This window comes from Syngnathoides biaculeatus, chromosome 11 (genome assembly GCF_019802595.1).
Source record: "Syngnathoides biaculeatus isolate LvHL_M chromosome 11, ASM1980259v1, whole genome shotgun sequence".
NCBI classification, from domain to species: Eukaryota; Metazoa; Chordata; class Actinopteri; order Syngnathiformes; family Syngnathidae; genus Syngnathoides; species Syngnathoides biaculeatus.
The window spans coordinates 23316682-23342737 of NC_084650.1; the positions used below are offsets into that span (position 1 = coordinate 23316682).

Consider the following 26056-nt stretch of genomic DNA (forward strand, 5'->3'; position numbering starts at 1 on the left):
CCTTCCAGTAAATTATGTGATAGTGTCAGGCATGTGGCGACTGTCTGAGGCTTTCAGGGGGCTGCTTTCATCATCTGTAGTCACATCTGCAGTGAATCATGTGATGACTGATGACATCATGATAGCCTTTTCCCTCATCGTGCTGAATGAAATATCTCTCTTGGTTTGCCTGACTGTACACACACTCGGTTACTTATTACGTGTTATTACCAGCCATTAAATCACTGTCAGCCAGACACGACTTTGCTTTCATAGTTTCTATTTTGTTGTGTGTGCCTAAAAACAAACGGGATAATAGTTTATAATTTAGCGGTTGTGTATGCAAAACCATTTTCAGCAGGAAAATAAATTCTTGTTTTGGCAGTGTGCTCACATGAAAAAATATTTTAGAATTTGAAAAAGTACATGTCTGGAATTGTTTGTTTTTCTTCTTCTTGTTTTAATCACAATTTGACAACAGGGGTTTTGTTTTGTTTTGTAGGACTGCTTTTCCAGAAAATGAATTTACTACAGTGTTAATTAGTTCAACAGTCACCTACACTGCCACACAGAGCTCAAAATCGACTTTACACTGTAATGAATGTTCAAAAACCCTTATGCTGAGTAGAAGACATTTATTTTAAAAAAGCTCAAAATCTTTTCTATCCTCGACTCTTTCTTTCAGTTGACTCCGGGTGGGAAGGCAACTCAGGCTGGTGTCGAGGTCGGAGACTGGGTGGTCTGTATTGATGACCTCAATGCAGAGGACTTGACCCATGTGGAGGCCCAGAACAAGATCAGAGCAGCATCAGACTCCCTCACACTCACTCTCAACAGGCAAGTCCTTATGCAGACCGATGGAAAGAAATTTGATTTTCATTTTATCTCAGTCAAGTGCATAGCTTAAGTCATTACACATCAGTATCCACTCAATACTTTATTATGCTATTGGTACTATGGTACTATTATGTAGCAGTTATGAAATACAATTCAAAGATATAGTATTATAAAAATTCAATACTGCTTATCTTCATCAGTGTTGCGGGTGTACTCGAGGCTGTCCCAGCTGATATGACATAGACAAACAACCATTTGCACTCACATCTAAAGACACTTTTGGCGTCTTCAGTTAACCTAACACGCATCTTTTAGGAATATGGGAAGAAACCAGAGTACTTGGAGAAAACGCATGCAAGCACTTGGAGGGCATGCAAATCACGCACAGGAAGACTAGAATCTGGATATTAATCCACTACCTCTAAACTGTGACGCAATCATGCTAACCAATTCACCTTTCAACCACAATAGTAATGTTTCGTTTAAATACAATTTTTTTTTTTCAGAGAGAAGTATGGTTGTATTTTGCAAGTCATCGGTCAGTAACCTTTGTCCCTTCGAGACCTGATTAACAAAAGTCTACATGCAGGGGTGTCAAACTCATTTTTGTCACAGGCCACATTGTACTGTGGTTACTGTTTCCTTCCCAGGGCCGTTATGACTGTGAAACCATAAAATTATAATATTAATAATAATAATAATTATAATATTTACACATGAAAGTTATTAACTAGTTTTGGAATCCGATATCAAGGGTAATGAGTTTTTCAACTATTGTTCATGTTTCGTAACACAAAAATAGTTCCAATATCTCAATGTTATGATTTATTGTATCACAAGTTGAAATTTTAATGTAGGTTTTAACAAGAATCATGGAAGGTGACACACGATGGTTTGCCTTTGCAGGCCCCCGGGCCAAGAGGTTGGCACCTATAGTCTACAGTGTATAGATTAATGCACTTTGTTGAAGAACGAGCCAGAGAACGTTTTTATTTTTTCAGTAATTTTAATTAAAAGTGTCTGACCTTCATACAAGCAGCACTTAAGAAAATCCATAGAGAGTCTGCCAAGAGTTCCTGACTGATAAATTGTCTCTTCTGAGTGCAAAGCAAAACTGATTCATGGGGTGCCTAATTAAAAGTGGAAAAAAAATCAGACCACCCACCCAAAGGAAGATGGACTGTTTTGAAGTTTGGATGAAATGAGAAAGTATTGACTTGTCAAGTCATAAACATGAGTTGGGGTACTGTCAGGAGACTCATTTAGATTTTGCGATCTCTGTAAGTTCAGATGCTGTGATCACAGCTGTTGCGCCGCCAATTTTTCCCCCCGTCCAGCGCTCTTTGCGTTTGCCTGCCAACTTGCTCGGGCTGATCTGTTTTGAGGAATCTTTCACTATGTTGTCAATGATTTTCTAGATAGCGAACCTAGAACTTCAGGTACAGTAGAACCTCGATTTTTAACAGACTTGTGGTTGTGTAGTTTTTTCATGACATAAAAAGACAGTATAGTCCAGAATAACAGCCGGGTTCGTGCATCTGCAGGAAACACGGGTGCTTCCGAATACATCATGCGGCCAGAGCGTCGAGACAGAGATTTTGCGTCTACCATTTTTGTGGTCCAATTATCAGTTAATTGTTTTTAATTTCCTAGCACAAGCTGTTGCAAAAAAAAATGAGGTTTTAATTGTTGCCAAAGTCAGATAAAAAAAAGTCTGTAAATACGTATAAAATCTTTTCAAATGATTTGTAATATTTTTGAAAAAAATTAAAAGACATGTTTTTGTATTGCAATTATAATGTCTTGTATGTAGATTTTCTTGGGAGAGAATTGAATTTATGCGATTTAGGAATATGGTTGTAACAATTAATTGTTAAAAAGTGATGAGATTTAGCAGAGGCGGGAAAGGGCAGAAGAGCCTGTGAAAGTAAGATCAGGGTTCATACTTGTTGAGTTACAGCCAGCAATTCAAAGATCCACCCTGTTAAAGCAACATCTAGCCCTTTGCTATTCTTATGATTAAACAGAAGAGAGCTATGATTCAGAAACACATCCCAGAGAGAAATCTTTGGCAATTGTTTTTTGTACATTGGTAGCCATCCATCCCTTTCTTTTGTAATCAGAGGGTGGGAGCTGCGCACTGATGTAAAATCTGCGGTGAGTCAACATCAGGGATGATCTTTTTTTTTTTGTCTTAAATAATATATATTCATACTGTTTAAGTACAAAAGCACACTGCTGTTGCTGGTTACATTTACCGATATGTGTGACAGTAAACCCATTGTAATTATGGGGGGAAAAAAAAAACACAAACAATGTCAATGATTGTTTCATCTTAAAAACCAACATTTTATGTGAGTTATGCTTGCCTCAGGCAATTGATTGAACTCTGAAATGAGGTCAAATGATCCCATTGACCAAGCGCGTTTTTTCTTCCTCTCGGGTCAAACTCGGTCCAAGCAGACTCATTGCCCTGAAAAACACAAATCATCTTTGAATATTTTTCTCACTAGAGTTGAATAAAAACTTCAAGACAGTTATGACACATTTTTTCCACGATTAAAGCGTGGCTCATGAAATTATGGGTTAGGAGTACAGCCGCCAACAAGCTCTATCTCTGTGAACGTCACTTTGATTTGTCGACACGTCACTATGGTTTGCCCGCTGCTAACTGTAGCTGTTGTCATCCTGTCTTTAGCGCCTCTTTATCAGGGCTTGGATAGGCAGACATAAGCGGTTATTCATCCCTCAATATTGCAGGAAGCAGGCATTGTGTGTGTCTGCACCCCCAAACAATGTGGGTGACTTACATGCAAGTTCATTCTTGTTGTAACCTGTTAGCGGTACTTTGAGTGAGGTACATTTGGATAAGCTGACAACTTCTGTGCTCTACTCAGTGAAGACTAGGCATAAAACGTGCGCACTGGATTAAAATTAAAATGTAATAAGTATTTGACTTCATTGAGCGATTATATGTGGACAGCAATTTTATTAAACTCTTGTACACTCCTAAAATATCTGCGATTTCAAGGTCATTTTCTTTTAGTTGTAATTTTGTTCCATTTAAATATCCTTTTTAAAAGTATTTTCATTGCGATTGGCTAGCAACCAGTTCAGGGTATACCCCGCCTCCTTCCCAACAACAGCTGGGATAGGCTCCAGTACTCCTGTGACCCTTGTGAGGGTAAGCGGCTCAGAAAGTAGATGGATTTATAGATTATTTTCTTTATTCTGTCAGTATGTTCTCGTTATACCAAAATCATTTTGAATTGATGAAAATAATACACATTGTGTCTGCTCAAATTGCTGTGTTTTGTGAAGGTATGTTGAGTTGTATGAAAGTCTGACCTAACTCATGTTCCCATGGTTTCTCCACAGAGCTGTCAAAGTTGACGGTGAGCAGAAGGTAAGCCCGTATTCCTCTCAGTTGTTTCCACTCCCCACATACAGTATGCAGAAGCGTTTTGTTACCTACTAAACTGCCTTGATTGAGACTTTCTGAAACTTGCTGTAATTGTTGCTCACATTTGACCTAAACTGTGTGTGTGTCAGTTTGGCTTTCAAGTAATGTGATTTGCCTGAGTCATCTGTCAAGCTCTGACACGGTCCAGAGGCTGCACATTAGTGAAGCATCAGCGCGCCACTGAATCACTTTCCCGGATAGAGTGGCGTGAAGATGCTTTGGAATTTCCTGGCTTTTATTTTTTTTTTGCAGTGCCTCACATATCCCCTGATACCAGATTGAAAGTGATTTTGACACATTCAGTTATGCTCTTGCGTCTCTTAAGAGCCACTTGGCCTGCTGATTACAGTTTGAACAGCACAGTGGTGTCATGAACTGCCTTGTGCTGCGCTCTGTTATTAGAAGAGCAGCTGGGACGTGATACTTCCACAAAGTCAATGCTGCTTTTTAGTGGCTGTCCTTTCTAAGTCCATCTGGAAGGCTGATTGTAAAATCAATTTTATATGTGACAATTTCTCATGTTGAGCACTCTCATGTTATCATTTGAAAAGGATACTCGTGCAACACAAATAAATTGCATGGTTCTTGAGCACATATTCTTTGTGTAGGAAAAAGACCTTCAGGCTCTGAGCATTTTATGATTTCTTTCGGGAAGCTATAAGCCTTCAAATAAAGTTCAGTAAAAGAGATAATTGTGCTTTGAATATGTCTAACTGCATGTTGTGTGCTGTGCTGGATTGTCTCCTTCTCTCGCCACCACATAGGACGCACGTACCGAAGCTACTGTCCAGCCAAAGTACTCCTTTGCGCCCAGCACCACCATTAACAAGATGGCGAGGCCTTTCTCAGCAGGGGGCGCTAGAGCAGGACCTGTCATAAAACCTGTGGCCTACTCACCTAAGCTTAACACCCCCCCCTCTCAGGGCCGTGCCAGTGTGCTGCAATCACAGAACGGGTAGGTGCAGCAACAGAAAAATATGCGGTCTGGTCAAAATGACCACGGTACTTGAAGTATTCTTTCTGTGAGGTGTTGCCCCATTACTCCAAACTCTAACGTGGCTAAATTTGGTCTCTGATATAGTTTGCCTCTCTTGGCCTCAAATGGAATTTATTTCCAGGAATTAATATAGAAATGTAACACCAACCACTTTTATGGGCCTCTGCTATGTGTTTGAATTTTATGGGTCCTCTTCCATTTTGCTGGGCTTTTAAAACTGTTTCTATAGGTTTTTTTTTTTTAAAGATATAAACAATATTTCTGGATATGGAAGAAATAACTTCAGCCTACCGGAAATTATGTCACCCAATAGAACCTCAGGCAAGGCAAAGTAATGTAATGCAATATCCTTAATAGGAATGGACATTTGACTACATGTCCTCGATCCACTGTAGGCTAAATTAACGCATCAATCAATTAGTCAATTCTTTTTTATGGCAGACTGTATGCCTACTGTGTGCACCACTGAAATATCCATCCATCCATTCTGTTTAGCGCTCGTCCTCACTAGGATCAGGTTTGAAGCTGCAACAGCCGACCCGTGAGATGAAGGACAATGCTTGTTTGCATCGATACATGTATGTCATTTTTATGTGACCGTTATTTCAACATAACATTAAGTGCTTCATAATGAAATAAAATAAAACAGACTTAGAGAAGAAAAAAAGGTCAAGTGGTTCGTATAACGAAATCATTTCTAGCAAATGTAAACATAGCTGAAGTAATGCAGTGATAATGACATGATCATTTTGCTGGCATGTTTGCTAACATGACTAGCTTAGGTAAATACACTTTATTGCTTTTCATCAGACTGTGGGGGTTACAATCAAGAGATGGTACAATCTGTCTTTGTATGTTCTGAACTCCTCTTTCAATGCCAGTGTTCTTTGAAGCAGAATAATGGTTTCCCCAAAACGTTCAGCCAGGGCTTTTCAGAATATACCAGATGTCATTGGGGTCTTTTTTTAGACAAGCTACTTTAGATGGTATTAAAGTTGCTGTTGGTTGCAGCCAAGTATTAGACTCATTTTTGCCTAGATTGTGTCAAGACACAATTAATCACCAGTTCTTCACAATCACAATAATGGTTCGCAATTAATGACCCTTTATTTTAGCCAGCCCTAATTTTTAATGACACGCTGTGTCCTTGGTAACACCTATCTAGTTGGTGGAATTTGGCTCATAGTAATCGTGCTACTTCATGTGGTGTGATCCTCTGTTTAACCAGCCTGACGCATAAATTCTGCTGAGTTTTACACAACTTTAGAACCTTGCTGCTGGATCATTTAAGCAGTCTGTCTGACTGGATTGCTCCTCATGGTTGGTTGATGTGTGGCAGAATTGCATTCCTGTGGCCTCGCAGCATAATGATAACAGTTGTGACTAGTTTTGAATGAAGACATCACCGAATCTGTCTCAACTTGAACCACATGGGATGATGGCCTATTATTCAAACATGTTCACTTCGTGGATAGAGCGCTCAGTTGTTGTTACAGACAGGAACTCACAGCACAAGAAAACATGAGAGTGACTGCAGCACTGCAAAAATCCTGTGTTTGGGCCAGCGCCAAAGCCATTTACATAACTCTTGAAAAGCATTTGCGTACGTGGCTGAGAGGATCAGAATGATGAATGTTTTGTGCCAAATCATTGTGGCTCAGTGTGACAATAGGTAGGCCTGACAGGTGCACAATGCTGTCTTTCTCTTACAGAGCCCACTGACAATGAAAGCATGCCTCTGCTCAACTCTTTGCATGCTTGCTGCATTCTGATGATGGTTCTAGTCACGCACAAACTATGTATTCCTTGCACTCACAAATGGTGCTCTGACTAAGATGTATTTTCTCTTTTTGTTTTCCCTCTTTTGTTTTAACTGCAGATGGAGACTCTTGAAAAGTTCGTATATTTCATTGTTTCTCACCACATTCCTTAAAATCACAACATTTACTCATAGGCCACAATATTAGGTAAATTGACACAATTCAATCTTATGATGTTCAATACCAAAGTTCTCCCTTCGCAAATATAGTAATGCTAAGTTTTGACTGATGCTGTCCTAGAGGTGTTAGTTGTAAAATATGTTAACTTTATTGTGGTATTTTTTTCCTTTCAGCATGTCCCTTATACTCATTTGTAATGCAAGTTTTTAGGACAGCTAATTACAAAAAGAATAATAAACATTTTGTGAAATGAATATCTCTCGGATAGTGTTGAAAACCCCCCAACTAACAATACTGATACATATGGTGGGTTTCACTCAATTCGCATTTCAGAAAGTCTACTACCTTTTCTGAACTACACATTATTATGCATGCAAGACTTTTTATGTGCTTTAGGAAAATAGTAGAGTCTTTCCCAACACAATATTACTACTTTTTATGTTTTTAATTCATTGCCATCATTTCTCTCTGTCAACTGTTAATCGCATTATTGTATTTTTGGTCTTTTCTGTAGGGGCGAACCTGCCTTCTATGATATGTCCCAGTCGTCCAAGTAAGGGGGCCTGTGCATGTAGGTTGTTTTGTTTGTGTCGGTGTGGCTTAAGGTAGTTGCTCTGATCAAATGGGTTTGAATTAAAAGGCTTTAGTCCACATTCTTCACATTCCTTTTTAGTTGTTGCATGGTAGGTTCAGGATGTCCTGCGTTCACAATGACCTGATTATCTGGTAGTCGTGAGTAAGCGGTCCATATTTTCTGTAATTAACCACATCTGGCGTGTGCCGCCGTTAGGCACAGCGTCAGGATGGAGAACATGCCTTGTTTTATCCCCAACGACCGCAGCAAGAAGAGGTTGATCCAGGACACAGAGGACTGGCAGCCTCGCACTGGTACCACCCAGTCCCGCTCCTTCCGCATCCTGGCCCAGCTCACTGGCACTGACTTCAGTAAGTCTGGGACCAGGCCTGGCATGCTCATGTTGTAGTGATGGACGGCTGGTGTGAGCGTGTGATGAATAGATCATTTGTCATGGTGATGCTGGCGCTCGGTGAGAGCAGACAAAAAGAAACAATAGATTTGATTCATGACCGGAACATGTCAGCCAGATAAAGATCCACTTTGATATCGCAATTCCACAATTGTCCTCAATATTAGCAAAGCATTCCTTTACTTTCCAAAAACTCTTGTACCCAAGTACTTAGGGCCTGAAATTTTGGTTGAAGCGGTTAAAATTGTTTATCAAGCCAGGCAAACATCTGTTGTATTCACAGAAACACTATTGTCCACTGTTCTTTCAAAATATATGTATTGTGTCTATTATAAAATAATATTTCATTTCTTTATAAAATAGATTTTTTGCACATCTCTAACAAACTAGACAGACTTGAAATAAGGACAATTAATTCCAAATGACTGTACTTTATTTTGTACTTTGCTAAAGTAAGAACCCTGCATAAAGGCAGTCACTTTAATTAGAAATTTAGCTTTTAATAAAGCAAACACAAGTAGATTTATTGCCTTTCTTTGATGTATAGTGCACTCTGGGTTATTTTTAGAGTGCAAGTGAGTTGTTGACATTGACGCCAGCTGTTTAACCTTGACTGGCACCATAGAAAGAATAAGAAGAAATAAGGCTTTCTGAGCCGAGTGAACTTTTAAATCCAGCTGATAATTGTTGCTCTCTAGCCTCATCGCAGGGTCGTATGACTTTGGTGTACTATATTAATATGCGGTTTGGGCATTTGCAGTCCCAATTCTGGTTGCAAACTATTCATTATGAACATCCGTTTTCGTAGCAGGCAAAATGAACATTTGACATTCGTTCTTTATAACTAGTGTCAATATCAAATTATGAACTAAAAGGCAATGTGTTTCTAACTTACCCAACTGACTTACTAATAATCATTCATTAACTGTTATGAAACAGTGTCACAAAAAGTGAATGTATAAACTACTGTATGTACTTCCTACTAGTTAATCAAAATCAGAATCATCTTTATTTTTTCAAGTATGTCAAAAACACACGAGGAATTTGTCTCCGGTAACTAGAGCTGCTCTAGTGCAACCAGATGACATTTAAGACATAAAGATATTGTGAGAACATTCACTGAGCAGTAAAAGGGACAATTTGGGAAAATTTGACAAAGATTGTAGTTCTAATAATAAAATGGTAAAAATTTAATAAATACATACATAAAACTACATTTACAATTGTAAGTTAGCTTTTTAAGTAGTTAATTGCCAGAGGGAAGAAGATGTTGGAATGTCTGCTTGTTTTAGTTTGCATTGTTCGGTAGTGCCTAACTGAGTGAAGGAACTGGAAGAGCTGATGACCAGGATGTGGAGAGTCCAAGAGGAAACCAGAGGAAGTACATCCTCTGCTGGGGTTTTTGAGGATGAGTTGATGTTGCTCTCCCACTTCGTGTCCTGTAATTCTCAGGAACTTGAAGGTCTCGATAGTTGACACCAGGCAGGTAGTTGGACAGCGTGAGGGACAGGTGTGGCAAAGGATGCCTCTTGAAGGCCACGATTATCTCTTCAGTCTTTAGCTCCAATAGAAGGCCATTCATTTCTTCTATTTGACACGATGCCTCACTGGCATGTGTAGATTAACCTTTTTTTTTTATTGTAGATATATTTTTTGAGCAATTAAGTACAGAAGTCTATACTGTAAATGAACAGCTAATTTAAATAGACACATTGCTCCATCTTGTGATTATTGTTTTTTTTAAAGCTGCTGATCATCCCCCAAAATCCTGATCGTGTCATAAATATGGTTGACATGAGGACTTTTTATTGTAATTCACAAGTTGATCAGAAGCAAAGTTCAACGTCCTTCATTAACTGCCCCATTTTGTAGTTTGTGTACGTCATCATCACTAATACGTTTGTGTTTCCCGGATGTCTCAGTGCAGGACCCAGATGATGAAAGCATGAAGAGGGCCAGGTAAAGTCTGCGGGTGGTTCACAGTAGTTGAGCAGTTGTTTTTAGCTTTGAGTTTATTATGCATGTGTATTTATGTGTAGGTTTCAGTTTGACCTTTTAGTTGGATTAACAGAATGACATGTTTGTTTTTGAATTTGCGTGTTGCCCCAATCTGTAACGCGTCTGGTCTGTTTGTGCATGACACTCATCTTTTTTTCCTGTTATTTCTCCTCCAAATAATATAGTTCCTTTCTGTCTGTCTGTCCCTCTCTTTCTGCTGGCCAGGGAAAAGTTCCTCACTGAGATTCAGAGCCCCCGCTATGCCCGTCTAAGGGATTGGCACCACGACAGGTCCGCTCGCGCCCTAAATATCAAATCCTGAGCGACAGCGCATGCCGGGCCTGCTAGACATAGCCGCATTGCAAAGACCACCAAGATAGACAATCATCCAAGTGGGAAGATAACTTTAACACACAGGTGGGGCGGCGAAAAAAGACGTTTGGGGGCAGGGTGAAAATAATCCAAAACTTGATGTAATGTAGCCAACGTGAGAAAGTTAACTTAATGTGGAACGTTGCATACTGAGCCAAATGTTAAGATCAGTGGACCACCGTGTCTGGATCTCTAGTTTCTATCTGACTGAGTTTGTTGGGGGAAAACTTGTGGAGTAGAAGGGTCTCTACAATGGGAAGTACCTTAGTACCTTACCTGTTTGATTCTTCCCCACGCTCACTCTTCTTATTTCTGAGTTTTCATTTTTGATTCTCTCATCTTGTTTGTGTCTCCAAGCTGTATCTGATTCTTTATTCCTTTGCTCTCATCCAAAATACAAAACATCTTACAAAACATCTTGCCTCTCTCTTATTTCTTGTTTCCTTTTTTTTTTTTAAATGTTTCAATCTTTCATTATGCAAGTTGGCGTCTTTCCAGCTCATTTTTTTTTTTGGTGGCATTCACTGCAGCCTCCTGGTGAGCTCACTTTGTATAGACCTGACTTAATGGGCCGACTGCTCACGCTTCACTCTTTTGTTGCCTCAGTGTGAAGAGTTCTGCAATTAGTCATAAAAACCCCAACAAACATGCATGAACCCAAGTCATTTAATAAGTTCTTGTAAGAAACCACAGCCTCTATAGTCTAATATCACCTCAAGAGCCACAAAAAAAAAGAGTTGGAATGTAAATTGTTGTACAACTTTATTTCTATTTGAATCCTCTTTGTTCATTCCATTGAGAACTGCGGTGATCAAATAGAACAGCAAATTGGAGAAAGCTTTCATAACATTTATTGTTTTGTCAAAGGAGTTATCAATGAGCTAAGATGAATAAGATCAAGTATTAATAAAATCACGGAGTGTGCATCTGACATCTTGTTGTAAGTGCATAAGACAAGCTGACATGAGAATTACAGGAGTTCACTAGCAGCTTAATGCACTATTTTAGATACGCTTTTTTAACACTGATCAGAAAAAGGGAACTCCAGACTTTATATACACGCCAAATATCGTTATTTACAGTTAAAAAAAACCTGACCCTGTCCCCTAAATAACTACATGATAATTTGTAGTATTGTAAAGGTATTTCCCAACTAGTTCAACAGCACTCACGAGTATCATACTGTATGATTAACTGAGGAGGAAATTGTGAAAGAAATGCCTGTACCATGTTCAAATCTTGCCAAATTGGAAATCCAGTAACTTCTCAATGTGTTTCAAATAAATGTAAAAAAAATCATGCCTTTTAACGCACATTGTTGAAATTGTGCTTAAACTAAACTGATTAATCAGATTTCAGTGGTCAATTGTCAAACTTGCGGTGTAACTGGAGCTGTTCAACCAACGCTTGACAGTTGGTATTGGAAAGCCTTTTTGAAACCCCAAAAAAACAAGAGTGATGTAACCTTTTAGCATTCTTTAATGGCCATTCAGATGTAAAAATCCGTTGCAGTTACAAGTGATATGACAAATGAAGAAGGCGTTATACTTTTTAACAGTCTCTAATACAAATGTATGAGAAGTTAACCATTGTAAAGTAACTTTACCCCCCTTCTTTCATGTTACTTTTTCTCTAAACATTCTTGAGATTGGTCTGTTTTTTTTTTTGAAGCGTCAAGAAAAAAAGCCATAAAAAGCAAAACAAACACACAGAAACAATCTCGAAATGCACGTCATGCAAAATTTCAAATTCAAATTTAGGTTTTTTTTTGTAGGTGTAAAGGCATTTTGTATTTTTACTTCAGAGGTGTATTTGTGTAAATAAAAATAAAGGAATGATTGAATCAGCCATTAGACATGCAGCCTATTTCAGAAGGCGTTGTCATCTTTACGTTTGTCAACCTGCATCACCTTTTGTTTGGAAGATGACGTGCTGTCTAAAAAGAAAAGTCTTTTCTCTCTGCTCAAGTTGACACTTTGCTCTGGGGATGCAGCCAAAATAAGAACAACCACACGAGATGAGAAATCACACAACTGCAAATGTCAAGGTGTCCGTGGCTTTCTTTTTCCTGCGCACCTTGCAACGGCGCACCTGCAGCTTCCTCGGCTTGGGGATGGTTGGCCCCATGATGAAAGCGGTGAAAATGTCAAGGAAAGACGCTCCGGGCAACTCCAGCTGGGAATAGACACGGTTGAGGTTACCTCTGTACCCTTCAGCAGCTTGAGGAGCAGGCAAACAACAGCAGACATCTCAGAGGATCCCCCGCTGCCGCTCGTCCGCTGTAGGAATAAATGGACCTTCACTCGGCCCAGTCAAGGCGGAGGGCGGCTGACCCTGAGTCTGCAGGTCAAGCCAATTTAGAGTGCGCTCTTTCACCTGGCCCTTAAGTTGCCTCCATCACATTAGCTGATTCCATTTGACCTCCTCTCTGTCACCAGAGCTGCAAGGGATTTATTATCCATTAATATTCTGAATGTACTGCTCAGATTAAAAAATAATCTTGCTGTGCCTCTTTGAATGCGTTGTTTTGGATCCAAACGTATAATTAACAGGCAAACTTGACACTAACAAGATAGCGTGTGTGCGTGGTCAGGCAAAGAGCTATGTTGATTTAGGGTAATCATTTGCTGGATTCTCTTTTTTTTCTTTGCAAATGAGACACAATTTCATCATTTGCAGTGGCTGATTGTAGATGGCACTGTTGATGCCAACATGATCGTCGCTTAAGGCGCTGACACATTTTTTTTTTTCCTCCCAGATGATGCTTCTGCATAGCACACTCTCTTCCCGCACAACATGTTTTCGCTCCATCTCAAATAGAGTTTGAAGATTTTCTGAATGTGGTGGCTCTTCCTGCGGGTAACAGTACTTTTAGATGCAGAAAGGAGTCTTCATTGCTGGAGCTCAGCGCACGCGGGGCTAAAAGCCAAACTCCTCAGCATTCAAAATTTGACAGGACGCCACTGAACACGTCTGCTGAGTTTCTTGTCTGTGAGCAATGTAAAATATGGAGAGGTGTTGCTATTGTTCTTCCGCCTTCATCAGTATCTTTACCATACACACAGTTTGTAGCGTGTGATGCTGATTTTATATTCAGTTTCTGAGTCCCTTAATGTGTCATAGCAAGTGAGACAAAAAACATTTTCTTGTCTGATTCCAGTCTCTGTACAACAAGTGATCCAAATAGAACTTGGTCTTGGTCCAAGTCACAGACCTCAACCATGAAAGTTTTTTTTAATTTGCCAGATTAAGAGCTGTGTTTTTCACTTAAAAAAAAAAATATGTAGTGTGAGGATAAGCGTCATGGAAAATGGATAGGTGGATAAAACATACATTTTCCAATGCAAAGATAAACATTTTTGCCATTTTAAACGGTTATTTCCTGATCTAGCCATCTACCACCCACATTTTCTGTACAAGGATAATAGTTATACACCATTATATGATGATTAATGTGCATACAAATCAATAATAGCAATACAAATCTCCTCTTTCCACTGGAACCTGGAAAATAATGTAGTAATCTATTTGAACCCCTTTTACAGTATTTCTAAAGGGGTAGCAGAGATAAGAAAAGTTCATCTTGGGAGCAGGGCTCATTTTAAGCGCCGCAGCCATCGCTCACAGTGGTGATGGCAAGTGTGTCCATCTGTGCAAATCTTTAATTATTTGAGACCATTCGGCTGAAAAATTCTTTCAACTGGAAATGAGATGTTAAGACCAAGATGCTGCACAACTTCACTACTTCTACCTTACTTTGTTGTCCACACCACTGCTCGTTGTTAATGTAGTGGCCTGAAGATATGTGGTATATAAAGTGAACATTATTGCTACTTGTAATTTAAATTCTGCAATACAATACAGCTGTAGAATTCAATAAAACACAAAAGACAATTATTTTGTTCACCCATGTTGGATTGGATGTACAGTATGTTTCAATCCTCTAGAGCAGGGGTGTCAAACTAATTTTTATCGCAGGCCACATTGTAGTTCTGGTTTCCCTCAGAGGGCTGTTTTAGAAATATAAAAATCTTTATCCGCCTCATCATATTTATACATGAAATTTATGAAGTAGTTTTGAAGTCAGAAATCAAAGGTAATGGTGTTTTCAACTATTGTTGATATTTGGTAGGATAAAAAAACGCTTGCCGTATCTCAGTGTTAGCATTTTTGATATGACAGTTTTAAATTTGTATACTGATTTGAACAAGAATCATGGAGGTTGACATTGCGGGCCACACAAAATCATGTGGCGGGCAGGATCTGGGCCTTGGGCCTTGAGTTTGGCACCTGTGTTCTAGAGGGTATGTAAATTAGTAAAGGCCAGACTATAAAAGGATTGAAGAATATAACTATTTAACTTTGGGTAAATGTTATTGATTTTTTTTTGTGGCATCGACATAGCTTCTTTTATTTTTTAGCTGATTTTTTGCGTAGAGTACCAATCAGACGTTTCGGAACGTACAATCTAGTACGAGGAAACCACGGCTGCTGATATCGACACAAACATGATGTATTCTTTTTGAGAGCTGTGCTCTTATTTCTCTAATTAGTCACCTTCTTTCCAGTGTTGCGCCAACTCCGTCACCTGCCAAGGCTCAGACTGCCAATAAACCAGATGGTGAGTTTGTCTTTCTGCTCCTGCTGATGAATTAAGGCAGCATGTAGGATCTGCTAATACATTTTTATTAAAGGTCAGTACATCAGGATCAACAACAACTCTGTGTTGCATTCAAGTGTCAAAGAAATTTGGAGAACAACCCTATATTTCCACCTTCACCTTTGATATGCTGGAGTGATCTGAAGTCACAGCTTGCTGTAGTTTATTTTTCCAAAACAAATCACACTGAATTGTCCCCCCCACAAACACAGGATCTAAGACAGCATCAGCGGCAACGTGCCCCTCGGCACCTTCCTCCCGACCTCCGTGGGTCACCGATCCTAATTTTGCTGACCGTTTTCACCCGGATAAGACCAGCACGGTGGTGACACAGCACCAGCAGCCGGTCCAGCCCACGCCGATGGAAAACCGCAGCTCCATCCTGCAGGCGGCGCAGCAGCCGCCCGAAGGTAGTGGGAGGACCCCGGTCTGTGGCGCCTGCAACAAAGTCATCAGGTGACAATCTGAAAAGGAAATGACTTAGTCTGCAGATAAAAAAAAAGTAAAAAGTAATGCTGTGATCTGTGGTGAATGGTCCCTTGCACCTCGCCTGTCAGTAATCGCAAAAGTCTGGAGGTGCAAGTGTAAAGAGTTTGAAGAAAATGGGCGTGACAACACCTTATTAAAATACACTTATTAAACTCACTTTAATGTTTTGAGACTCAAACACATTGCAGCCTAAAGTGGAAAGAAATACTGCAGGTATTGCAGTGTCTGTGTGGTAGAGTGAAAGCGGTTGTTGTGCGATGTAATTTCGGTGAGTTTGTCTGTCTGTACGACTTGTGGCTCTTGCAAAGACTTTTCTTTTTGTATTTACATTTTTTACTGTTCTGTTTGTGTTCATCTAAAGAGTGTAAAGTACCACAGTGACAGTGGCTACACCAAACACCCGCTTAGATTTTTTTCCCAGTTGAAGTGACCCTGGAGTCATGTTGTGTTCTTCAGAGGTCGCTACCTGGTGGCTCTGGGACGCTCGTGGCACCCCGAGGAGTTCACGTGTTCACAGTGCAAGGTGGTCCTGGAGGAGGGGGGCTTCTTCGAGGAGAGAGGTTCCGTTTTCTGTACCAAGTGCCACGATAACCGCTACGCCCCGAACTGTGCAAAGTGCAAAAAGAAGATCACGGGGGTATGAGAGAATGGATTTAATGAGACTAAATATCCACTGTTTTAAGCAGGACTTGAAGTGGATGCTGAAAATAAAACATTTACAAGCTTTTCTTGCCTCATCAGGAAATCATGCATGCCTTGAAGATGACCTACCACGTTCAGTGTTTCAAGTGTGCGGCTTGCAAGACTCCCATCAGGAATCAGGCCTTTTACATGGAGGAGGGAGAGCCTTACTGCGAGAGAGGTGACAACTCAACGCACTCGACACTAAAGCTCAGCAGCCTAAATTGACACACGTCATGGAAAATGACATGCAGCGCTCCGTCTGTTTTATTATGTCAGGAAACACGACCACACGGGCAAATGCACACCACATTGTGATGAGTTCGGATTGAAGACATCGTCTCTCGTATTGCTCTATTAAAACCTGACTATTAATGCATATCAAGGCCACAGCAAAAAAAAACGGGAAAAAAAAAGCAGAATATAGGAATAAAGGAAGTTTAATTTTAGGAGCTAATGTACTAATGCGGCGGCACGGTGGTTCAGCTGGTAAAGCATTGGCCTCACAGTTCTGAGGTCCCGGGTTCAATCCCAGACCCGCTTGTATGGAGTTTGCAAGTACTCCCCGTGTTTCCTGCGTGGGTTTCCTCCGGGCACTCCGGTTTCCTCCCACATCCTAAAAACTTGCAACATTAATTGGACACTCTAAATTGCCCCTAGGTGTGATTGTGAGTTCGGCTGTTTGTCTTGATGTGCCCTGCGATTGTCTGGCGACGAGTTCAGGGTGTACCCTGCCTCCTGCCCGTTGACACCTGGGATAGGCTCCAGCACTCCTGCGACCCTCGTGAGGATAAGCGGGAAAGAAAATGGATGGATGGATGAATGATTTAATGATAAAATAACATTTTCAGTTAACAAAAGTAGCAATCAAATTGTCATCATAATGCAAAGTGGTTGAAAATGGATATTACAAAAAAAATCCTGCAGTTAATGAGGGACAGTCAGAATTTTATGATAGCAAAGCTGTAATTTTATATCAGAATAAAAACAAACTGATATTAAAAGACAGAGACAGCCTGATGATACTGTGGTGCGTTTATATTTATGGGAATTTTGACAGCTATTTAAAAAAATCTCTTCTGTAACATTCTTTTTAAAATGATCTTTTGAAGTTTTTTTTCCAAATATTTTTTTTTTCTTCTTTACTCCTTGACAGACAAGAAATGGAACAAAATGAAATTTGACCTTACAAGAAAATGTTTTGAAATATTTTGAATTATTGTAATATTTTATAAAGATTAAAAGACGAAAAAGACATTTTGGTTTTTGAAGTGACTTCTTTCCTTTGCTAATAAATAATACAGTCCCAGTTAAAGATTTGCTGCTCCGTTGCCCCCGAGTGCAGATTTGAGCAAATTATAGGCAGAAACATTAAAGATTATGTAGAATAAGAGGGAATACATCTCTATAAATGAGGAAGCGTGAATAAAAAGAGACTCACGCTCCAAATCCAAAATTGTGGGGTCACATGTATTACATTTTTGTACGCACATTTTGCCTGCTTTAAATGTGCTGAAGGCTTGAAATGCGTGGGAGGGGTCGTGACTACTATTGTAGCAAATAAAAGCTGTGACATGAATATGGGTTGTGCTGTGGTGGAAAATGCAGATATGTTTTGGAGAATATAATGTGGTCTTTATATACTCCATGGAAATCATGAACTATGTTATAGTGAATAACTTTTTGACTTGAACTACCTCGGTATGACACGGTTCTATGTTAATGAATGCAGCATGCTGGTCCCTCAATGATTTAGCAGGACTCCTGCTTGCGTGCAGATGTGTGCACGTGACGTTTTTTTGGGGGCACGGAGCACCTCAAGTGCTCTAATGTTCCATAACTTTACACCACAGTGCTCGTGATCAACAAATTCAGCCCTTCCTCACTAATCCTTCCATCGACATTGACTAGAGAAAAAAAAATAATGTGACTATTTTTTTTTTTGTTTGTTTTTTTGCCAAGTCACCTTCGGAGAGTATAAACTGTGTCAACATTAGCCAGTATTGTTGGCTTGAATTAACTTGAGGCAGCTACTCCAACAGTGCGTATGTGGCACACAGTCATCTCAAATCCCTAAACCCTCCGCTGCCATTCCATTGACAACATCAAACAGCAATTAATTGTACATTCCATTCACCTGAAGCCAATGCTAATCTGTGCAGCCAGCCAAACCCGATGCAGCTCCGCTTACCTTTTGGCTTTGACACGGTTGCGGGGGAGTTGCACTTGTGGGCGATGCGGGTGTTCCTACATGACTTTCAGATAGTGTAGACGAGCTGGTGCTTGAAAGTGACTCTGGTTCTTCACCCACTTTAGCTGCCGTGATCACGAGCAGAGCTAATCTATGAAGAGGGCAATCATGTAATTTACCCTTATGCCAAGATTGAGTTTCAGCAATCGTAAAATGAAAAAAAAGAAAAGAAAATTGTTTGTTTCATTTCCCACATGACAGGCACTTCCCACACAACAATTTGTATACAACACTTAAAATCAACTTTCCGTAACAGGCCCCCCTTTAGAGAACACCGTTTTAAGGGCTTTCTCTTTCCAGATTACGAGAAGATGTTTGGCACCAAATGTCACGGCTGCGACTTTAAGATTGACGCCGGGGATCGTTTCCTGGAGGCTCTTGGTTACAGCTGGCACGATACGTGCTTCGTCTGCGCTGTGAGTCTCTCTCGTTCACATCTTCTCTACCGGGAATGCCTAGAAAATAACAGACATACGAGTGCCGTGGAAAAATGATTTTTTTTTTGCAGTCCCCCACTTTAATGTTTAAGCTCAACAAAATGAAAAAAAGAGGCCCCTGGGCCACACTTTTCGGGTCGACAGCCATGTTTTTTTAGCAATTTATGTCCATTCAAATGTGATGCAATTGTGCACAAAGACAACGTCATGTTTGTGACCCGTCGTGTGTGTGCAGCTGTGCCAGATCAACCTGGAGGGCAAGACGTTCTACTCCAAGAAGGACAAGCCCCTCTGCAAAGGCCACGCCTTCGCCCCTGTGTGAGAGACGTCGCTGCCGCCCGTTTTTTTGTCTCCACCACGGTCACACGCAATTGGGGTGTTTGAAGCTTTACGCTGTGCTCCTGCCTCTCGTACCAAATTACGTATCACTCCACTGGACCGAGTTGACCCATTCAACCGTGCCATTACATATATTGTTTACCTTCAGTTTAGTCTGATTACATTATGATTATATATTTTTTATGTGGAACATTTTAATTTCCAGAGACTTTCCACTGACTGTTGAGTTTAGGAATGTTGAACATTTATTGAAAAAAACTTTCCAATGTAATAGACATTTTTCAAAACTACACTGCAAGATATTTTTCCTCTGCCAAATCACGAAAGGCGATTGATGGACTGGCGACCAGTCTCAGGTGTAGTCAGTCTTTTGCTCCAAGTCAGATGGGAAAGGCTCCAAATCAATTCATTGGGGGAAGGGGGTTCCTCCTTTACTGCTCCTGAAATTCACGTTTAAATGTGGAACATATCTGCTGATCTAATTACAAATTTTAGTAATGGTTACACAATTTCACAGTTCCTTCTTTTGAAAAAAGGTTTTTTTACATTTTATTTCCCAGCCCCCATTTTTTTTAATATACCCAAAGATAGAATTTAATTGCAAAACTATTCTCATCCTGCATTTATTCATTTGCTTTTAACTTCCAGGCTGTTGTTAAATATGTATTTATATTGCTTTACATTGTACTTTTTTTTATAAATAACTGTTGGAGTAATTGAAGAAACATCTGTTACGATGCTTCAACAATTTGCTAATTAACGTTTCCTTCACCAGAGTAATCAATCTTGTAATCCATCTTTTATCGTCTTTCCATTTCCTACTTTGTCAAGTCAGACCTGCAAGATACAAATGTACAAAATGATAAAACAAAAAGCAGTTTTTTTTGTGTCGCCATGACAACACAGTAATAAAGTAAAACACCTAGTCCTTGAATAAACAATATATAATTTATTTACAGAGATTTCAGGTTCAATTACTATACATACCTTTCTGAAATGTCATAGATTGATATATATCTATATATATCTATATACATAAGGCCAAGTAAATACTTGAAAGCACTTAGAAACGAATTTCCAAAATTCTACCAACAAATCCATCATTGTCCAAAAAGTACAGAAAATCTCCCTTTGCTTTAGTTTTTCCTTTGCCACAAAAAGTCTCGACGACAATTTACATTGACGGTAAAAACACAAAAGGTAATAAAAAAAATAATCAAACAAAGTAGGGAATATACAATTGCATAAGCGCAGTGGCATGTAATAAGTACAGCATTTTTGAATGCAGAAAGGCAAGGAACATCGACTGAAAAACAAAAAGTTCACAAGTACAAAAGCCTATTCATACAAACAAACAAACAAAAAAATAGCAACGTCATACACACACACCTCGACTTGAAATAGTAACGAGTGATACAAAATGTACAGTTGTGATGTAAGCAAATGTTAAGATATGCTGGCAGCCAGTGGGTTACATTAGTGGGACGTGCATTCACTCACTCACTCATTCACTCACGCTCGGAGCGACTCAACAACTGGCACTGCTTATCAAACAAGGCCACCGTCTTCCTCCAGCAGATATGCACTGTAAATGCTGACACTTGTAAGTGATGGCAAACAAACAACAAACACCGAAGCGTCCCATAAAGAGCCTCTCTAAAGCCTTATAACACTGCAAAAAGTCTCCACTGCTAGATCGCCAAACAACAGTTAAATAGGCAAACACGTCACGATTTAACTTGACAAATGCCGTGGAACTGAAGTTGTCTTTTTTTTTTTTGCTTTTCTTAAATTATTATAATCTGGCTTCATATTAAAATATAATTTACATTTCTTTACAAAGTGATCACACAAACACACACACAAACACAACATTACGGCTTAAATAACGTGGACGCTCGCTTGCCACGCAGAAAAAAAAATGGCATTGTAATGAAAAAGATGAGGGAAAACTTTGGTTACCAATTTAGCTCACACGCACTGACACGCACACACTAAACTTGATGCAAAATGAATGACAGCATGAGGCTGTGGTACAAAAAGTATTATATTACATGTGAATGTGATCCTTTTCAACAAGATTCATTTGGTGAGGTGAACATTTTGCGTTTAAAACGAAGGCTGCTACTGTTAGAAATGACAAAACGTGTGGTGGCATATTTGCACCAAACACTGGTGGTCAGCTGGGAAAAAAAACAGGAGTATTAGGGCCACAATCAAAATGGGAGGTTAAAAAAAAATCTGTACTCTATGACTAACTAAAAAGAAAAAAAGTTAGCAGAAAATTACATTTTACAAGAATAAAAAAAAGTGTAAATCTTATGATTAAAAAACAAGTCAATTATACAAAAAAGAATTATAGTGGCAAAAACCTCCTAAACCTACACATAAACTTGAAATATGAGACATTTGACAAAAAAAGGAAGTCAAAAAAATAATGTGAATACCTACAATGATCCAAGAAAAAGATGATATTTTAGTCGTTTATGTATTTCACATACACTTTGGTTTTTGGACTCCGGGGGTGGGTGCAACAAGATACTAGCTTGCATAAAGATGTAATTCTAGAAAATTTTGTCATAATGCAGTCAATTTAATAAAAAATGTAAAAAAATCTTGGCTTGGGACATTTATGTTGTTTTGTTTGTTTTCCCCCACGTAACTGAAGTTTCTTGGAAAAAAAAAAAAAAATAGTTTAATCGTCCCGCCATTTGACTTGCCTCAAAAGTCTAACGATAATATTATCACAACTGAATTGTCATAATATTAGGACTGTTATAACATCATTCTGGAAATGTTTGTCTCTTTTGTATTTGTTTTGTGGCCCTAATAGTCCTGAAGCTGCAGTAGCTGTGGAGTCAAGCTGTCGGAAAAGCGTTAAGATGCCACATTAAAACTAAGCGTCCCCTTTGCCAAGCACACGGAAACAAAAGTACATTCCAAAAATTTGGGACAATCATAAAAAGAAGCTCCGGTGTGTCGAGGGACTTCGGAGCCTACGCCAGCTGTTTGACTGAGAGTGTCTTTAATGAGGGAGCGAGGGTGGGCGGGCGGGCGGGGCTCTCCTGACAACTTTATAGACATCACATGCAACCCTGAGGAGGAGCGCACTCACACGCAAGATGGCTGAACTGGGGATTGAACCTGGGGATGTTCCCTTTGTGTACGCGGCCCGACCGGCCGTAAACGCGGCTGTGAGAACGCGGGACCGGAGCGGCAAAGCGCACCAAACATGGCTTCGAAAAAACGACTCCAAAAACAAAGGGGCCCTTTCAATGGTGGGCACAGATTATTCGCCCCGCAACAAACATCCCAATTAAAGCAATTAAACAACACGTCACTTTGGACTGTGACGACGTCCGTCGCCGCCCCAGTGTTTGGAGGCCCTGCGGCGCCTTCATTAGTAGTCATGGCACGTGAACTTAAGTGGAGAAACGGTGTGTGGGGGGTCCTCCCTGTAGAGAACAAACGTGTGACACTGGGAGAGGCAAAGTGTGGCCTTGAGGATGGGGGTCGGAGGCTCATTTGGGGTCCTCAGATAAACCTTCCATCCTATGGCAGAACGTTGTCGCTTTAAATACTGTAGCAGATCTCCTTGATATGCACTTCACATCCACGTACTAGTATGCTCTTTGTCCTCACGAGCACCGGTGGAATGACTATTTCTGGAGCAGGGACCTTAAAATAAAATTCCCAAAAGTCTAATATCTGAATTTAATCTGTTTTATCTCCAAAAGAAAAAAAAAATGGAAATAACTGGTTCAAAACTTGGAAGTGGCCCTTTACATACAACCACCAATATATTTATAATATAAATAAATAATAAATATATATATATATTTATATATATATATAATTTTTCAAAAATATTCTTTCTCAGATTAATACGTAACAACAAAATACATCATTGAACATAAATAAAATGTGCTGAGAATAAAAAGAAAACAGTGGATCTTAATAACGTGTGTCAGCTGCTGTGTGGGGGGATTTTTAAAAATTGTATCCACTACTGTATGACATTCCTGCCCACTTGCACTTCTACAAAGAGTGAACTGGTACAATTTCATAATGACACTACTCGTAGAGCTGTGTGTGTGTGTATTACATGGAAGTAATTACTAGTAATACAGTAATTACACTTACTCGTGAGGACAAAGCCACATTCTAACATGTGCGCAAGTCTTAAAAGGCGCAAATCTGAGCGGTTTTCTGCCTGCGTGCATTCTTCCATCAATTCACATCTGGCAACGACACGCTGCTACAAAAGATATTTTCACATTTCACACACGTGTGACTTTCTATTTTCCAAATTGACTTCTTTGGCATTCATCAGTATCAAGAAAACTCCATGCTCCATGATTTACAGGCAGCCTCAGACTTGTGCACGAATAGCAGAATATGACCCAAAGAGTGCACGAGTACCTGAAACTGGAGATGGATATCAAGGATATTGAATAAAGACTAAAAGGGCTTTCTATAGATTGCATTTTTCAAAGGAATGAAATGACTGCGTGTCATTGTTAAACTCCATTTCGTGCTACATAAGACATTGAATTATGTATGAAAGAATTTAGGCTGTGTGACTGAGCTGCTTGGATATGATCCACCTCTCAGTGGAAACAGTTCAAAGTGTGACCTCCTACATGGACTGTTCTCAAACAGACAGCTCCCACGGTCTCTTCCCACCGCACGTATTGTTCCACCCCGCCTGCGGTTTCCTCTCAGCCTGTTAGCACTCGCCGTCCGACACCAGGAAGATCATGGCTTCCTGCTTGCCGATGTCGGCCATGACGGCGGCCAGCTGGTTGATGTTGCCGCTGTGGAAATGTTGCGCCTCCCACAGGTCGAGGATGGCCGAAGTCGGGCTCGATTTGGACGCGAAGAAGCCCACGTGTCTGCACGCACAACAACCACCACGACAATCAGTTGGAATCGATCAGAACGAGTTGAGATAAAAAGGATTCTCACCTGCACTCACGACACATTTTCAATGAAAGGAACGTATTATGCTGCTTCTTTTCTTTTTTGTTCAGGGTACAGAACGGCTCGCTTACAGACAGACAGACCTTTGCAACAATGTATAAAAAAAAAGTACATTTGTCCCCTTGAAAAGGATTTAAATTGTTTTTTGACGGCCAGACGTGATAAAAAAAAAATGACGAAGACAATCTTGAAAAAAGGACACAAAAGAGAAATTTAACTTTTGAATTGCTTAAAGTTGGCCATTAATTACACAACAGGCACAACTTTTTTTTTAGATGCCTTTATCCAAAAATGTCTCTGTATGTGAGCTGATCTAAATTGTGCAGAATTGTGACTTAATTTGCATCATATTTTCAATCCCGCCTTGATGTTGTGTTTCTCCATGCATGACACGACGATTGCCGGTGTGACGATCTGAGCGCTCCCCCGTGCTGAAAAGTCTCCTTGTGATGAATGCGGATACGTTATTAACAGGAGAACTCTGGGTACGTAGCAGACGCTTAGTGGGAAATCTCCCGGCCTCATAGTTCCCCTTCTTCTACACAGAGGTCGCTAACATACGTTATAACCTAACCCTGACCTAACCTTAAAACAAAAGTTGATAAAGATATACACATATATGTACGTTTGCTGTGTTCGTCTTTCTGAGACGTCCATAGCGAACATGAACGCTCGGCGCCAAGTTGTCGAATGGCACAGGTTGAAGCATGGATGGGGATATTTCAGAAAGGCCAGAAGTTTACAAAATAAACGCGCATCCGCATTACTCACAAAGAGACTTTGCTGTACCGGGAGTGCTCAGACCGTCACACAGGAATTTAACTTTTACTTCAAATTATTACACTCATTATAATCCCAGATGAGGAAATGGAAGATACACTGAAGCCCAAAGGTAAGCAGCTACAGTTTATAGTGTAAGTACTGAAAAATGTTTGTTTTTGACAACAGGCCCGTGCATCAATGTTTGGCGAAGGTGTTGTGCATGGTGACGTGTCCGCCTGATGCATTTGTGGATCCACTAAATTAATTCACAAGTTTATTCAGGCAACTTGGTGATGCGACGCTACCTTCACAATTGAAAATGAAATCCGTGGTATGCCACTGAGTTTAAAATTATTATTATTTTTTAAAAGATGATGAAACGTGTGTTGGGGGGGGGGGTCTCCTTTAAGACTTCTTGGTCTTTTTCCATGTTATGTCATTTACTGCCATATCCCGATTCAACAAAAAATTCACTTAAGCACCAAATATGTTCAAAGGAGGAGTCATTTTGGTTTTATACTGTATGTCAATATGGCAGCACACAATGTATTTCCATCCATTTGAGTCTGTTGAGGTTCATTTCAAAAGTGTTTGATTAGGTTGAGGTCAGGGTTGTGATGGCTTTCCACACCCAATCGTGTCTTTTTGCACACTTTTATGCACGGGGAAGAGAAAAGAGCAGTTTTAGAAACTAACTCAAAGGTCAAATGAAGCTTCAAAGAAAGGCCCAATTCGAGACTGAGGAAATAATTAAAATGTTTCACTTCTTTTGTGATTTATTCCACTGAGACGTCACTAACTTTGACCAAGTTTTAAGTCGTGCCATGCAGCGTGTTGCGTTTAGGTCCAAGTTGGATTTGGCTCCTCCAACTGCTTCATAAC

General features: G+C 39.9%; 2 protein-coding genes across 4 annotated transcripts in view; one reads left to right on the forward strand and one right to left on the reverse strand.

The window, feature by feature from the left end:
* Positions 1 to 20381, forward strand: part of pdlim7 (PDZ and LIM domain 7) — a 33407-nt gene extending 13026 nt beyond the window's left edge. Inside the window, exons 3-14 of the mRNA XM_061835676.1 lie at positions 665 to 820; positions 3922 to 3943; positions 6108 to 6127; positions 8026 to 8161; positions 10125 to 10161; positions 10426 to 10518; positions 15126 to 15193; positions 15445 to 15688; positions 16178 to 16358; positions 16463 to 16583; positions 18954 to 19069; positions 19326 to 20381. Of these exons, the coding sequence (XP_061691660.1) occupies positions 665 to 820; positions 3922 to 3943; positions 6108 to 6127; positions 8026 to 8161; positions 10125 to 10161; positions 10426 to 10518; positions 15126 to 15193; positions 15445 to 15688; positions 16178 to 16358; positions 16463 to 16583; positions 18954 to 19069; positions 19326 to 19412 (1281 nt within the window). The 3' untranslated portion in view covers positions 19413 to 20381. The remainder of the gene's footprint in view (positions 1 to 664; positions 821 to 3921; positions 3944 to 6107; positions 6128 to 8025; positions 8162 to 10124; positions 10162 to 10425; positions 10519 to 15125; positions 15194 to 15444; positions 15689 to 16177; positions 16359 to 16462; positions 16584 to 18953; positions 19070 to 19325) is intronic.
* A 2981-nt stretch (positions 20382 to 23362) lies between these two features.
* The window catches only part of unc5a (unc-5 netrin receptor A), a 179612-nt gene continuing 176918 nt past the window's right edge, over positions 23363 to 26056 (reverse strand). For all 3 annotated transcript variants that reach the window (XM_061835227.1, XM_061835228.1, XM_061835226.1), the window contains one exon: positions 23363 to 24324. In XM_061835227.1, coding sequence (XP_061691211.1) covers positions 24159 to 24324 — 166 coding nt within the window. In that variant the 3' untranslated portion in view covers positions 23363 to 24158. The remainder of the gene's footprint in view (positions 24325 to 26056) is intronic.